Source organism: Prunus avium, chromosome 7, assembly GCF_965620075.1.
Source record: "Prunus avium chromosome 7, drPruAviu1.hap1.1, whole genome shotgun sequence".
Taxonomy (NCBI): Eukaryota; Viridiplantae; Streptophyta; class Magnoliopsida; order Rosales; family Rosaceae; genus Prunus; species Prunus avium.
Genome location: NC_142290.1, coordinates 32,902,056 through 32,918,504, shown reverse-complemented (window position 1 = coordinate 32,918,504; position 16,449 = coordinate 32,902,056). Strand labels below are relative to the sequence as shown.

Below are 16,449 nucleotides of genomic sequence, written 5' to 3'. Positions count from 1 at the left end.
TCATTCACTCTCTCTCTCTCTCTCTCTCTCTCTCTCGTGTGAATCTTTCAAAGAAACATTCCCATTATATGCTCACTTCTCCTCCCTCAAGCAAGCGGCGTGCCACGTGTAAAGTGGCAGCTGCCCGAGGCCGGTTGCCTTTGCTAGCTTAAGCTTGCTTGGTGGGTGGGGGGTCCCACTTGAGCTTTATCAAACTCTATTATCCAGATTCTAAATCATCTAAGTAGCTCAACTTCACACTTGCTTTCCTGCTAGCAAAACACAAGAAAGTCTTTAGGTACAACTAAAACATGATGAGAAGAGATCATGCAAACACCCCAAATCCAATTGGGTATCTACCAAACACTAAATACTTTACTAATTATTAGACTTTAGAAATTTATTTTGAAATATATATCTGCATAATCATTGACCCCAAATAAAGGAAAGAAATAATCTGCAAAATGGTGATAGTCTGGCAAACTCTGTATCTGACCAAAACTTCTGTTCATTCACATATGTGGTAAACGTTTATGGAACAATAAGTAGAGTAGGAGTGCATTTGGGTGGCTTTGGAGAGCCAACGATATTCAAAGTATTCAACCAAGCATGTGCATCTTTCTTCTTTGTTTGACATTTCTCCTTTCACCAGATGAACTGCATTGCAAGCCAAAAGCATATTAGAAATGTCACAAACTCCACCTAAAATCTAAGGCTGAATTAATATTAGGAACTAAATAGGTGATGTTGTGATCTTAGTCTCAGTCAGTGGCATACCATTTTCTTATTGATCTTATTCTTCTTCTTTTTTTTTTTTTTGTCAAGACTTCCCAAGAGCTCGTCTTGCCGGGTAAGCGACTCCTCCAGAGCCTAAACAAAGAAACCATTTGAATGAGATATCATACACATCTCTATTGAACATTTATTATTGGAAGCAGCAGCAGCATTTGTGCAGCTAAGCTTAACAGCTCTGTTCAAAAAAGTTCATAAAGGAACTTAAGAAACCCAAGATAAGATACCTGCTTTGTTGCCATGAGCTCTTGCTCCAAGGCATCAACCCGGCCTAAAGCAGTTTTCAGCATTCTGTCCTTCTCAGCTGGCACGGTAGCTGGTTTCACATTCAGCATGCTCATTCTCTCTTCCAGTTCAGCCATGCGCTTCATGACAGACATGAGATCTGTACCAGAGATGGCAGGGTATGAAGGCCCCTGCGTTTTGATCATTGTGTCACCATCACAAACAGTGCTGGAGTAGAAGGTGGAATCAGTGAGCTTCTTTGGCATGTTACGCGTCAGTCTGACCATGGTGACTATTCCCATAACAAACGCCATAACAGCAGCCAAAATCTGAGAGCCAAACCCATCAGGAACTTTGCAAGCATCATCCCTGGAAAAACAATCTCCTGCTGCAAGTTAAAGGAAACTCAGAGCCTAGTTATTGCAAAAGACACATAAAAAGAAAGAAAATACAGATATAAGGTCACCTATGTTGTTAGATGATGAACCCTTTGATAGGGCAAAGTTGCTGCTCCTTTGCCAACTTGAATCCACAATTTTACCGACCATTGAGACATGGTCCTTGCATTTGTAAGATTCTTGGATATTTTTCGCTATGGATGCCTGTAAAGATTGTTTATCTTAAAAGACCTTGTTGCAAACTAAAAAAATAAAGTATCCCACTTCAAATGCTGAGTGTTTAGACAATTGTATGTGACCAACAATTCCTATCATACTCAGATTGCAAACAAATAAATGCCTGATTTATCTAGCAATTGTCTCTTACACACAGCTTTGGTAGCAACTAAAATGAACTTGGAAGTCTTTGATACTTACTTCTTCCTGAAAGCGAGAAAGTCCTGGATACTCAATATGCTCCATTGTAAATCTAGGAGAGAAAGGTCGCTTATCAGCTAGAGTTGGAGCTGTGTCACGTTCCTGGGAAGATTATATAAATAAGCTTGAGCTTTTTTTACGACAATAAGCACCAAATGAGATGTATCTTACAAAACCAGTTAAAATCAAGTAAGACCTACTTGAATTCCAGATTTTCTTGAACATTTATGATCACCATTTTGGACCATCTGCATGTGCACAAGTCAAATATATAATAATTTTAATTCAATTGCAAACTAAAGAAGTATACGGAGTTGCAATGATATAGAAAAGAAAACAGAAACAGAATGGTTTGTCCACCTGCATTATCTCTGGGTTTTTCCAGGGGCCCTTATCAGAACGCATACAACCTCCTTGATCAGCACAAGTACATGTACCACCTAAGAACTCGGGCAACTCACTGGAGCAAAGCCAAACCAGAAAGGGAATATCAAAATAAACAAACTGAAGCAGCACCGTGGCGTGTTTAAACAGATGACGCCATTTGGGAACACTTGATAACAATACAGGTTATAAATCCTGGGTTAGCAAAATTAAGAGTGCAAGATAAATTGCACAATTAGAGACTTACCTAGCATCAATTATTTCAAGTAGCTTGCTTTGATACTTATTGCCAAGGACCTGGATGACAATAACTTTCCTTTATTAATAATATGGCCCTGACAAGAACTAGCATTTGTAACATCAAAAGCTACGTACTCACATTTATCTTTGCCGTTGTCTTGGGATCAATGAAGGACTTCACGGTGTTCCACAGCATTCTAAAACCGGGACCAGCATTGATGATAAACATGCGATTCAAGGTCTGCATTGTTCACAACATTTTTTCATGGCATCACAATTCTGCCATCGACGATAAAAGTTCTAAAAATCCAGAAATTTATAGACAAAAAATATGTCAACTTTAAGACAGTACCTCAGGGTAATTGTCACCATCAATCTTCTGAAGGCGAGCAATAAGTTCCCTGGCAGCTTTATTGAAATTTTTAAGTCCCTAAGGCATAAAATTTGTTAAAATAGTTCATTCCATGCAATGAAATGGTGAAAAAACGAGACATGACTTCAAAGACAGAAGAACTTGTGAGACTGCTATGTAAAATATGCACACTGCTTAAACTGTGTATGCCTCTTAAGATCGATTGCAGTCATTATCCATAATGGTTGACATTTAAACAACATAACAGCTTCTCTCTAATTTTCCATAGTGATTATAGTTGTCACATACCACTCCTTGCACATCGAGGATCGTTGTGCTTTGGTCAATGTGCTTCTTTGCTGCAATTGAGCAAGCTGGGAACTTAACAGCAAATGTCCTTTCAAACTCCCGGACATGGTATTTCACATAGCGGTCCATGGTTGTGGCTTGCATCAGCTTGGTCACATCTACTTGCCCTATTCTCTCAATATACACAGGTTGTCCATCCTTGTCTACTCCATGATGTCCTTGGGGATAGTGTTGCAAGACTTCACTGTGTTCCTTGAATTCAAAATCCTAGACAAAAAGATGGATAAATGAGTAACTAATTGATGAATAAATATAAGCAAATGAGAATCTGCTGGAGAGTCTATTACTGGGAAAAATGAAAATATGATCTAAACTGAAAGAAGACAAATTTAATAAATGAAGAGATGTAAAATAAAACAATCAGCAAAATTCAAAAGCCTTACCAACTATTTCTACAGTGATTACCTCCATAATTGTGTCAGCACCGAATTCCTTCCTCCACTCGAGCATGTCAGACCACATTTGCTTGGTTTTCTCGATATCAAATTTTCTGGCCTTCAAGAATCTGTCGTACAATGAATTAAGTTTAGATGAAAAAAACCAAAAAATCAGAAAAAGTATCCACAAAACTGCAAGTGGAACAACAAGAGGAAGAAACCTGAGCATCATATGATAATCATCGTGCTTGGAAGGAAGAAGTTCCTCCAATATAAGTGCCTGGCGCAATGAGTCCACAGCTTGTAACTCCACAGAGTCGTGCACATCCTCAATTTCGACAGACAAGACTTTACTGCTTCTTCTACCCCTTTTGGACAAAGATTTTCTGAACCTAGCGGAGGCATTCATTGCTTTCTTCCTCAACGACGCAACTCTAGTCTTTCCCTCTTCCTCAGAGATGTCGACATCAGATACTGAAATTATACAAAAGAAGATTGTCTATGCACATCAAACATGAGGCATCAAAATTTGCAAAGATCATGAATTTATGAGTCTACCTATGTCAATACATCCAAGGTTTTGTTATTTCAACATCCTAAGGTCCTTTTAAGTGTCAACGCACATTATACATTTAAGAGAAATCCTCACATTTGAAGCATATAGTTATATATACATAATATAAACGTGTCTTGTGAATATACATTGATTCTCAATGATTATTGATGAACAATATGAGACAGAAATGGTAGTTTTATTACCTGGTCTTGCAAAGAGAGATCCAGACATGGTGTCACACGTGAGAAAACGGTTTCCTTCTCCGAAAATCTATGCAAAAGTAGCCAAAGGGCAGAAGAATCAAGCACTCATATCACAGATACAGACCTGGAACCAAAGCCCTGCCCAAATGCCCGCATTTACATTCCCACTCTGGAAACCAAGATCACAAAACAGACCAAATTATGCTATTTATGCTAATTTCCAACCAAATGCAGCTCAAATTTATAAATACATAAATTTAAAAAAAAAACACCAAAACCAAACTGAAAGCAAATTAATTCAAATAAAAATGAGCAGAATTTAGGGGACCAAATTGAACAAAACGACAGTGGGATAGAGGGTTTAGAAGATTATTACATCTGGTGATACACACAGTGGGTGGTCAATCCAAAAAAAAAAAATCAAGGTGGGTTTGGGGCAGAGAGACAACAATGGGTATAAATATCCTGAAACATAGTTGGGGATTTGACCATGCTTAGAAAATGACGGAGAGACAGTGAGGTAGACACGTCGAAGAGAGACAGAAATTAGTATGTTGTTTTCTTTTTTAAGGTTTCGATTCAGAGCTTGGTGTTGACGAGGTCTCAAAAACATCATGCTCATTTTGCTAGTCTTGTGTTATTCTTAACCAACAACAGGGAATGAGACAGAGAAAAAGAGAAGTTGGCGAAATGCAAGGCAACTCCACTCAAATCCTATAGATAACTGAGCTGACTTAACTTCGACCACTAACGTCTGTTTTGCTTGTTTCCCGGGAAAATTATTCTCACTACTTTCAGACATAGTTTATGTGAACACTAACTTGTTTAGATTCTTTGTTAGATCAAACAAACAATTACAAAGAGTATTATGTTAAGATTGAAGCTCAAAAGAAAATCTAACTAAAATGAAATCGAAAAAGACAACCGAAAACAAACAAGAACAAGTACAACTCAATTAAAGAAAGACATACATTGTGTTCTCTTCGTCTGTTTTCTTCACCAAGTGACTTTCTTTTGGGCTAGAAACAAACACCCTTTGTTATATAGCGTTCATTTGGAAATAGTGATTTCAAATCTATAGATTTGAATTTGATTGGTTTGGATTGTATTGTATTTCCTATAAAAAAATTTCTTTGATTTTACTACAAGTTGTAATAGAAGAAAATCTGAAATATATGTATTTGAAATTCTTCATTGGATCTAGCCATTTTAATTACAAAATGTGACACAATATCTTCGGCGCATGCACTTGCGAGAGATTTCTATGCCAGTTAAGAAATTCACCCATTTACTTTTTGTGTTTTTATAGTCATTTTTTCATTATATTTTCTAACTTTATTGCAAATATTCAAACTCTTTCTTTTAAATTCGTTTAATCCAAATGTACATTGTTATTATTTGTGATTATTCAGCATTTAAAAAAAAAACAGATATTTTTCTTAATTCCCCTGAATTCCACACCATGGATTCAAAATTTACAATATTTTCTGGTCAAGCTTCTTGATTTGTTGTCATTTCTCTTTCCAAACTTACCAACCTCCAAGGATTTTGCTTGATTGTTTCCTTATTGGCTGAAATTGCATGTTGGTTGGACGTGAAAAGATTTAGCTCAACCAAGGTGAGCTTGAGTTGACTCACAGCCACGCACTTCTATAGTAAAACTGGGAGTTCAAATTCATTCAGCCTTGATTCTTCCCTTTGATATCTTGGCCATCCGGGTAGGATAGAGTTAGTTTTCCTGAAAAACTGTCATTCCATTGTTGCAATAGTCACACAAAAAATTTCCATAAATAAAAATCCGAAAGTACTTTCTAGTCAATAGGCCTGGAAGAATATATTTACAATGCAATTTTGTTCCTCAGAAAGAAACAAACAGAAAAGATACACTCAGAAGGTAACATAAATTAGATGTGGCAACAAGTATACAAGCATGCAATCAGAAAGCATTTGCAGACTCAGGTATCATTTTCCCTTTTTTTGTCTTTCCTCTTTTTTCAGTCTGAATCAGAATCAAGATTCACAGAGGATCTGACTGTCCCGTGAACACCTTCATGATATCCATCGTCGTCGTTCTTCTCTCCAATTATACCTCTAAAAATGGCAGTTTAGAGACTCCACAACAAGCTAAGGACATTCATGCAACATAGAGCATGTACATATATTACATGCAGTCAAGCTTATTTACAATGAAAACTGAATTGAACATTTGCTAAAATTCAATGGTAGCACTAGCTGGCTAGCACATGACATTTGCATTTAGCTTTTGTGCACTTCCTCCTTCCAGACACCACCTCTAAACCCAACATTCTCAATTGGAAAAGATACCAGCTCTGGGCACCAGCTCACATTGACGACTCTCAATGCTGGCATAACTTGTTGAAGCCTCTCCCATTCTTCTTCGAAATCGGAAAGAGATTCAAACAGTAAGCCCTCAATTTTCCAGACAGTGTTGTCATTCCCCCAAAACTTTTCATTCATCCTTGCAAGATTGCCTGATGATAATGAAAGATACCTCAATATAGGAAGTGAGATGGGATTGAGCCAAGATGGACTAATCTTTCCTGGATAGAATTCTAGGCTGAGCTCATGGAGCTGTTGAGGAGGGAACAGCTTGTCAAGCTTGGATGTGAGGTCATTATTACCATGACTATCAAAGCAACTTATTGACAGATGCTGCAGTTCTTGTAGATTTACCAATACATTGACCTCAGTATCTCCAATCTCATCACAGCAACTCAGTCGAATCCCGAGCATCCTAAGCCGAATTAAATTTCTGAGCTCACCAATCCTGCAACCTTCTAACTGGCTTGATTTGGCTGGTTTGAATCCCACTAACACTTCAAGATTTGAAAGCCTTCCCAAGCCTTTAGGTAGATACTTGAGTGAACCACAATGGCTGGCATCTAAGACCCTTAACTTCTTGAAAGTCATAATACAAGGGGGGAGTATCTTTAAGTTTTGACAGTAGCTGACATCCAAAACCTGAAGATTGCTAAGCTTGTCAAGTGAAGGTGGGAGTTGAACCAACGGATGTGTGTTGCTTACACTAAGGTAGGTTAGGTGTTGAAGAACACCAATCTGATGTAAAAGGCCTGAGAGAGGTGTATCAAAGATTGACCTGGACAAATCCATTGCTCGAAGGCTGCGAGACTCACAAAACTTCTTTGCAGTGTTTGAAGCAATCTTGTTCACTTCACCTGTCTTAGTTGTAGATAACAATGCACGCAGCTTGTGATTGGCCTTCTGAGCCATGCTACTTGCAATACCCAAATGGCGGCAGTTTTTACCTTCTGTGCTGAAAAATGCATCATCTTCTGCCATTTTTATCACCACATCCCGAACCATATCATGAATTTTACATGTGGAGATTGTTCCATGATAAGTCTTGTCCACCACCTCTAGCAAACATCGATTTGTTAGCCCCGAGAAACAATCTTCCCCTGCTGCAATTGCTGATCTACGATTTCTCAGCGGAATAAAACCTTCTCCAAGCCACCAATGTACCAATTGGTCTTTGGTTATGACACAATCTTCAGGATAAAGAGACAAACAAAGAAAGCACGACTTCAAGTAAGATGGGAGTTCATCATAACTCAATTGTAGAGAAGCCATAACTGAGTTATCATTCTCTGCTAATTCATCACGAAAATGGTCTGCGATTCGCCTCCATTCATGATAGCGTGATGGTTTGCAGAGCATTATTCCTCCAACTGCCTTGATTGCTAATGGAAGACCCTTACACTTCTCAACAATCTCCTTTCCAACATTTTCCAGTTCTGGATGCTTACACTCACCTCCATCAGCTGCAAATGCAATCTTCTGAAATAGCAGCCAACTATCATCCTTGCTGAGGCATTTGGGCCAATGCAATCTTGCTTCCTTCACTCCCATTTTCTGTGCAACCTTCTCTATCCTTGTGGTGATAATGATGCTGCTTCCATTTCCCTTTGGCAATGCTTCATAAATTCTGAGCCACCAAGTAACATCCAAGCTCCACACATCATCCATCACAATCAAAAACCTCTTGCCTAAAAGATATTCATTTATTTTCTTTAGTAATTCACCCTTATCGTCTCCTACGCTTGCATCTCCCAAGTTCCTTAACATACTTCTCATGATTTGCTCTTCACTGAAATTTTGAGAAACAGAAACCCAAATTCTTCTATCAAAGTGCTCCTCAATCTTCCTGTCATTAAATACTTTTTGAGCAATAGTGGTCTTCCCCAGGCCCCCCATGCCCACAACTCCAATAGCTAGTATCCCCTTGTCAGCTTCAAATAACCATTCTTTGAGCTTACTCGCATCGCCTTCCAAACCTACGACTTGGGTGTGATCATACACAGGACTGCTCCATCTAGGCATCAGGTCATTTTGTGCATTTATTGGCTCCAGTTGATTCAGCAGTGGAACTCCAAGATAGGATAAAATGTCTTGCTTAATGGTGGCAATTTTCCTGTTGATTTCTCCAAGGCTCTTCCCAGTTTGATATTGGAATGGAAGTTTAAAAGGGTTGGTGCACATAAACCAACCACTGGAAAACAGGCCATCATCTCTTGATTGAAGCTGACAATCTGCTAGTATGTCTTCAGCTTCATAAATCAGTTCTCTTAAATTAGCCATTACGCGACGAACGATCTCATTCTTCCTCTTGAGCCTCTCTGCATCTTTGAGAAAGCTTTGCATCAGTTGAAGCTCAGATTGTAATGTTTCAAATTTGTCCCTGAATTCACTGAAAACGCGGCTCTCCTCTGATAAAGCTCCCAACAACTTCTCCAAGAACACTGTTACTACAGCATCCACCATCTTGCACAAATCTAATAAGAAAATTAAAAGAAAAACTGAGACTTTCTCACATTTTGAACATATATAACATTCACAGTGTAGCAAACTATCAATTATATTTTACAATTATGGACTATTGCTCCTACTCAAAAATCAACATGCCTCAATCCCCTTCTTCCTTTGAACAACCAAGTCTCAACCAAATCTAAAAATATTACTGAAAATGATATGGTCTTTCATAAATATAAAGTCTCCTAATTATATTGACCGAAGAACTGATAGGAATGGAATATATTTACATATTGGTTGATTAAGGATGTAAGCAAAAAGAAACTGTAGAACTGAGTCAGGGTAAAGTGAAACTTACATTAATTGGGTTTTGTTCTCTTTGATAATCTTCTCTCTGCACACCCTGGGATCATGTTTGATCAGACCAAGATTATCATCAAAATAAATAAATAAATAAAGGAGCAAAACTTCTGCAACCAATAAATAAGGAGAAAAAGGGTTCACGATTGACAAAATTTAGGATTATAGAGACACTTACAACTGAACCCTGTTAGAGAACACAAGAATTCTGAACAGTCCTCTGTGTTTCTCTGCTTCCTAGAACACAAGAATTCTGCAAGCTTTGGTTTGGCTCAAATGGAGGAAAAAGGCAGATGCACAGAAAGGAATTTACAGAACAATTCCTTGTCTGTCAACGCCTAAAAGGAACCCAAGTCAACGAGACAAGTTCGAAGAAGTTCTACAAGACAGGGGCGAAATTTCCATCAAATGCTGGTGGTTGCTTCCTGTTGCCTTCCTCGTTGACAAAAGTCAAAGTCTCTGTTTGCATGTCTTTTGCCAGATGAATGAATGGGGCATGAAACTTTTCCTGATCAAGGAAGGGAGGATGGTGTTGGGGGAATTTCTTTGATCAAATAACTTGGGGACATATATATTTGAGGTTGCTTAATTTGAAAGCTTTTTAGACCCCGCAACTCCCAGTATGAAATGAAACAGGCATAGAGGTAGAGCTAGCCATAGTCAAATATATACAATTTCCAGGCCATGAGAGTACAGTTGCCAAGTATTTACTGTGGGGTGGGTGATCGGTGCATATTTATATATCATTTTGTACCCTACTAACTTATAATTTGATTATGTTTTTGAGTTAAACTTATACTTTTAATAAATTTTGTGTTTGTTTCAGTGTAATAAGCTTGAGACTCGTTAAATGCATTTTGGAGACAAGTTAGCTCAAAACGGTGTCTACAAATCAGTCAACTTCACGAATTGGACTGTACTTGCTCAAGAAGAACCAGATGATGAGCCATATATCATTGAAAAGATGCGGAAGTCTAGTTTCTGGAGAATTTTACGGTTTATGACTCCGAGTCTTCTAGAGGAAGTTATGCAAGTTTTGGCAGCTTAAGGTCAAATTCAGCAGCATCTGCGTTACTGGGCCAAAAATGACATTTGAAGGTCTTTCCGATTTTTTCTTGAGTTGGGCTGCATATACTTGGAAAGATAATTCAAAGGGTTTGAAGATCTAAATTTTTCCAGATTTTTTAGGAGGGAAGATCAAGCCCAAAACAAGCCCACAAGCTGACTGCAATGCATTGTCAATTCCAGTCTATTTTCGGCAATCAACTTGCAAGGCCCAAAACGTACACTTGTACTGCTCATATAGGAATACATTCTTGATAAAAGTTGTTCCAATGGGTGTCTATTATGACATATACAAATTTGAGCCTCATTGGATACATATTGAAACCTCAGGCCTTCCTACACCAAGTCTGGTTCAGAAGAATCATTTCTTTTCAGCAACCAAAAGAAAATCACATGGGTTGGCAGCAAAAGGCAGCCACAATTGAACACCTTTGAAAACTCATGTGAAGAAAGCTTCAAGAGCAGCAAAAGAAGTATGAGATGGAATTGATTCCAATCACACTAACATAGACAAGATGAAGTGAGAGTTATGAGTTGTATAAAAAGAGGAATGGTGGTGTTGGAATTCATCATGATGTTCCTCCCTCTTAACCCAATAAATAGAGAAGTTTTCAAGCTTCAAAACACACCCCCAAGGGGGGGAGCTCTCAAATACTTCTCTAGAGCTCCCCTCCCTTCTCTCCCTCAAATTCTCTTAGTTTCTCTTTCTAGTTTTCAATTGTTGTAATGAAATATTTGTGCTGAAATTCTCCTTAAGTTTTTCTTAGTTCAACTTTACTTTTCATTGTTATGTAAATTCTTTTCTTTAGTTTCAAGTTTGATTAGTTTCCATGTTTCAATTATGGTTTTTGTTCTTATTCATTATGCTTATAAGTTAATATGCTAGTTTGAATAATTGATCACCATTTAGGCTTGCATGTTAGCTATCTTAGTTTGAATTAAGAGTAGACACCATGCTTTAATTCAAATTGAACTATGGATAGGAAGAGTATGTATGGACATTCGACAACAGGGATTAGATACATACTTGGTTGTTTAAAATGTTCTTCTATGCTTAATGGGTTCCTAATGCTTAATTTTAGGTTAGACAACAAATGATCAAATTAGAGAATTAGGAACACAAGGTTAGGACCAAACACCATGGCTTAATCATATTTTAGCTAGAATCAATCCGTTAATCTAATTAAACTTGGGAACTTATCTACTTGAATTATTTTCTTTTCTTTCTTTCTTGTTTTATTTATTTTCTTTCTTGTTCTTCTGTTTTGTGTAGGAAAACTGAATTGGATTATTCAATCACCAATCCCTGTGGAATCGACCTCGCACTTACATATGTTATACTAGACCTGGCAATATTGCACACGACCCGTTAACACGACACGAATTCGCACGAAATTATCAGTATTTGGGTTGAGCTTAATGGGTCGGGTTGAAAACGGGTGAACCCGTTAAGCTAACGGGTTGGGTAGGGTCAATTCGCAAATATTCGCATCCACCCGTTAAGGAGGGTAATTTGGTAGTTTTGCTAAATGTGTTTTTAAAAAAATATCCGTCTCCAACTCCAACACCATTCCTCTTTTTTTTATATTCCTTTTCCATCTTTCCTCTTTCTCTCTCCGTTTACTGTCTCTCACCTCCCACTCTCTCTTTTCTTCTTCTTCTTCTCTCCATCTCTTTTTTATTTTTCCTTTTCTTCTTCCTCATTTCGTCATTCTCCATCTCTCCTTTGTTTTCTTCTCTTCTTATTCGTCTTTTCCTCTCTGTCTTTTTTTTTTTAATAAATAATCTAATCTAATCTAATCAACAATTTTTTTTTTCTCTTCTTGTGACCTCCCACTCTCTTCTTCTTCTTCTTCTTCTTCTTTCCATCTCTTTTTTCTCCTTTCCTTCTTCCTCTTTCCGTCATTCTCCATCTTTTTTTTTTTCTTCTTCACTTTTTATCTGCATCTCTCGTCTCTTCCTCTCTGTCTTCTTTTATATATAAATAATCTAATCTAATCAGCCATTTTTTTCTCTTCTTGTTTTTCTTTATGTAAGTTTTCTGGATGGTCATGAAAGTTTTATGGATGGTGTTTATGAGATGGAAATTGAGAGAAAAATGAGAGAGACAATGGTTGCTGGCTATGTGTTTTTTTTTTCCTTTTTTTTTTTCTGGGTTTATTCTTAACGGGTTAACGGGTCGTGTTCGTGTTAACCCGTTAACGACCCGAAACCCGCTAAAACGACCCGTTTGCCAGCTCTATGTTATACTACCGAACGGCTCGTGCATTTACGAGTATCACAAGTTGAGAATGTAGCTGAATCCATTTTGGTGCAGCTGAATCGACGCAACAGGGGCCCATCTCCTTCACATGCATGATGCATCAAACCACACAGAAGCTGCTGGTTGGTGGTTGCTTCTCCTTCCTTGCTGTTGTATATATATAGAAATTTTAGAAAGTACCACATATTTCAAATCCTATGAATTATTGAAGGAGTATAATGGATATTAATTTTCTCCAGTTTGGTACTATAATTAAGAAAGGAACTGCTGTTAATTATTGCATTTTAAAAGTAGCCACTTGCACTCTATGCATGATTGAAACAAGGAGGAGCAGGAAAAACTACGATGCTTATCCTTTAGTTCTTTGACAACATCTTTGGGAATGTGAAAATTGCATTTACGTCTTAAATTGCCTTTTTTTTTGGAAGACGTTTCTTATTGAAAGGGGCGATAGCATACTGAACTAAGGCACACTGCACTACTGAGTCATTTGCCTTAAATTGCATCTTAAGTGAAAGTATATTAGATTTTACTCTAATATTTATATGCCAAGTGTAATTCCTGTCCGACTCAAACTTGGTTTGAAATTCCGCCTGATTTAAGGTATGAGTGAAAAAATAACATATGACCCTATAGAAGCGTTGAGGGTGATTTTGGACCCAAAATTCCACATTTTGAGTTTGGCCTGCTTGCATTCATACAATTGAAAATTAGTGAATGATAACATCAAAATTCTCTCTTCATTTCATCTTTTTCTAATTCAAAAATGTTATTAAAATACACCTCATTCCCAATTCCCCCCTTCTTCCTTTGAACAACCATGTGTCAACCAAATCTAAAAGTATTTGGAAAATTATATGGTATTTCATAAATATAACATCTCCTAATATTGACGCAACCGATAGGAATGGAATGTATTTGCATTGGTTGATTAAGGATGTAAGAAAAAATATAGAATTGAGTCGGGGTAAAGGCAGAGGAAGATGCATCGAAACAATCCTTGTCTTGTTAGTAAAGTCAAAGACAAAACATAGACATCCCTAAATGGCTTGTCTACCACCTTGTTACTTTTCCTTGTTTTCATATTCCTTGTTTTAGGGATGGAAACTCTCCATGTTTCCCTCCATGTCTTGTGCATTGTTTGTAACTAATAATCACCTTGTATACTTGTATATCTAACCCTTCACTAAGTAAGAAACTCAATTGGCAGATTTGAATTCTCTGCAAAACCTATCTTGTTCTTCTTATTATACATTCTCAACTCTCTCAATTACACTATATTTGGCATGGTATCAGAGCAATCGATTTTGGTTGCCTCTGCATAACCTTGTTCTTGCCTAAATCTCTACCTATCCTTGCCCATAATTTGCTGTTATATTATTCCTACCTCATACTTTGCCTTGCCTCAAAATTGGTCTTGATCACAAGCCCTTTTTGTGCTCTTGTTTGCTGAAGTTTTAAGCTATTTCTTCCTCTACATCCTTTTATATACTTACCTCATGGGTGACACCAACGACTCCATCAACGACTCCACGGACGACTCCTCTAAAATCGACTCCACCAAGATCGACTCCACAACACCACCACCACCCCGGTCCTCTCATGACTACTCTCCAATTACTCCTGATAAGTTGGATGGGTCCAACTATCCTGCATGGTCTCGTAGTGTTCGCTTGGCCATCACTGCTCGTCGTATGGCTGGTTTCATTAATGGTAAAAAGATTGCCCCTGCCATTGATGATCCTAGCTATGAAGCTTGGGATGAAGACAACTGTTTGGTGCAGTCATGGCTCCTCAACTCCATGACCAAAAATGTACGTGCCTTATTTGATCACTGCTCAACGGCTTATGCGGTGTGGGACGCAGCTCGGAAGACATATACTGTCACACAGAATAGCTCCAAGTTGTACCAACTCCGTCGTCAGTCAGTCACCACCTCTCAAAGTGGTGAACCTGTGAATGTATTCTACGAAAAATTACACATAATATGGCAGGAAATTGACAGCCTCCGTCCCTGCAAACATACCAATCCCGATGATGTGGCTCTTCACCAACAAGCACTTGAGGTGGAACGTGTGTACGATTTTTTGGGAGGACTCGATCCCAACTTTGATTCCGTTCGTAGTCGGATTCTTGCCATGAATCCGCTTCCAGCAGTCATTGAAGCTTATGCACTAGTGGTAGAAGAAGATAATCGCCAATCTTCCATGCTTGGCGGTGGGAGTGCAATGGCGGTCAAGCCATATCGGCCACCACACCGTACGTCCTCCGGACTTCCCCCCCGGGGTCCCAAAACTGACAATGCAAAGGGAACTGAGAAGTGCACTCATTGTGGTGGTGATCATCTTGTTGAGAAGTGCTTCAAGCTTCATGGTTATCCTGAGTGGTGGGATGCTTTCAAATCCCGCAACAAAACACCCAAGGCAGCATGTGTTATAACTACCGATGCCTCTCCATCTTCCACCCTACTCTCCGACTCCGAATCAGGTACACAACCCACTACATGGATAATTGACACAGGTGCCACTGATCATATGACTTTTGACTCTACTATGTTTTCCACAATATCTTCTAAGTCTCGTCATCCTTACATCACTAGTGCCAATGGAGTCCCCTCTAATGTTGCTGGTGAAGGAACTATATCACTTTCCCCTTCCTTATCTTTATCTCATACACTACTTGTTCCCTCCATCAATTGCAATTTGCTGTCTGTTGGAAAATTACTTGACTCACATAACTGTTATGCCACATTCTATCCTTCCCATTGTCTTTTTCAGGACCTCACGACTCACGCGACGATTGGGCATGGTAAACGAAGAGGGGGGTTGTATTCCTTGACGGTCTCTTCACCACCAAGGGCAGCTCATACTCAAGGTTCCAGCTCACAAGCTCGCAATCAACATCAGATTTGGCTTTGGCATCGTCGTCTAGGACATCCATCCTTTGGCTATCTTCAACGTTTGTTTCCGTCTTTGTTTCGTGGCCTAGATCATTCTCAGTTTCAGTGTGAAACCTGTGTATTGGCCAAAAGCCATCGAACTGTTTTTCCCTTAAGTGATAATAAAACGGAATTCCCTTTTGATTTGGTTCACTCTGATGTTTGGGGTCCTGCTAAAGTTTCTTCCAATGGCAAAAGATGGTTTATTACATTTATTGATGATTGTACTCGCATGACTTGGGTATATTTACTAGCTCATAAAAGTGACGTTTCCGCTGCAATCCGTGAATTTCATGCTATGATTACCACACAGTTCCAAGCTTCCATCAAAGTATTCCGGTCTGATAATGGTGGGGAATATGTGAACAATGTCTTGGCACATTTCTTTCGAGACCAAGGCATCATTCATCAAACCTCCACATCTTTCACTCCGCAACAAAATGGTGTCGCAGAGCGAAAGAATCGACAATTACTTGAGGTTACTCGTGCTTACATGCTGGATAAATCGGTCCCTCACTACTTATGGGGACATGCCCTTCTTTCTGCAGTATATGTAATTAATCGAGTGCCGAGTAGTGTTTTGAAGTTTGAAACTCCACTGAACACCTTGGCTCGTCATGTCTCTCTTCCTACAGTCCTCAAGCTGCCTCCTCGCATATTTGGTTGTGTTGTATATGCTCATGTTCCATCTCATCAAAGAAGTAAGCTGGACCCTTGTGCCATTCGATGTGTGTTCGTTG

The 16,449-nt window shown here is 38.6% G+C and overlaps 2 protein-coding genes across 4 annotated transcripts; both read right to left on the bottom strand.

The window, feature by feature from the left end:
- Positions 1-450: 450 nt before the first annotated feature.
- Positions 451-5,337, bottom strand: LOC110773771 (phosphatidylinositol/phosphatidylcholine transfer protein SFH12-like). 3 transcript variants are annotated; one of them, XM_088244428.1, is made up of 15 exons: positions 5,264-5,337; positions 4,293-4,461; positions 3,755-4,007; positions 3,562-3,661; positions 3,097-3,363; positions 2,788-2,865; positions 2,575-2,676; positions 2,443-2,492; positions 2,172-2,271; positions 2,012-2,059; positions 1,812-1,913; positions 1,463-1,598; positions 999-1,384; positions 757-849; positions 451-636 (listed from the first exon to the last, which is right to left on the bottom strand). In XM_088244428.1, exons 2-15 carry the CDS (start codon positions 4,318-4,320, stop codon positions 625-627), a joined length of 1,755 nt encoding a protein of 584 aa, XP_088100554.1. In that variant the 5' UTR covers positions 4,321-4,461; positions 5,264-5,337; the 3' UTR covers positions 451-624. The 3 variants fall into 3 exon arrangements, with proteins under 3 accessions (XP_088100554.1, XP_088100555.1, XP_021833989.2); XM_088244429.1 differs by lacking the exon at positions 5,264-5,337 and adding an exon at positions 4,669-4,978 and having other exon boundaries at positions 999-1,381; XM_021978297.2 differs by lacking the exon at positions 5,264-5,337 and adding an exon at positions 4,669-4,977.
- Positions 5,338-6,061: 724 nt separating this feature from the next.
- ZAR1 (HOPZ-ACTIVATED RESISTANCE 1) lies at positions 6,062-10,091 on the bottom strand. The gene is made up of 3 exons (XM_021978291.2): positions 9,622-10,091; positions 9,442-9,486; positions 6,062-9,106 (listed from the first exon to the last, which is right to left on the bottom strand). Exon 3 carries the CDS (start codon positions 9,093-9,095, stop codon positions 6,549-6,551), a length of 2,547 nt encoding a protein of 848 aa, XP_021833983.1. The 5' UTR covers positions 9,096-9,106; positions 9,442-9,486; positions 9,622-10,091; the 3' UTR covers positions 6,062-6,548.
- Between the last annotated feature and the right edge of the window lie 6,358 nt (positions 10,092-16,449).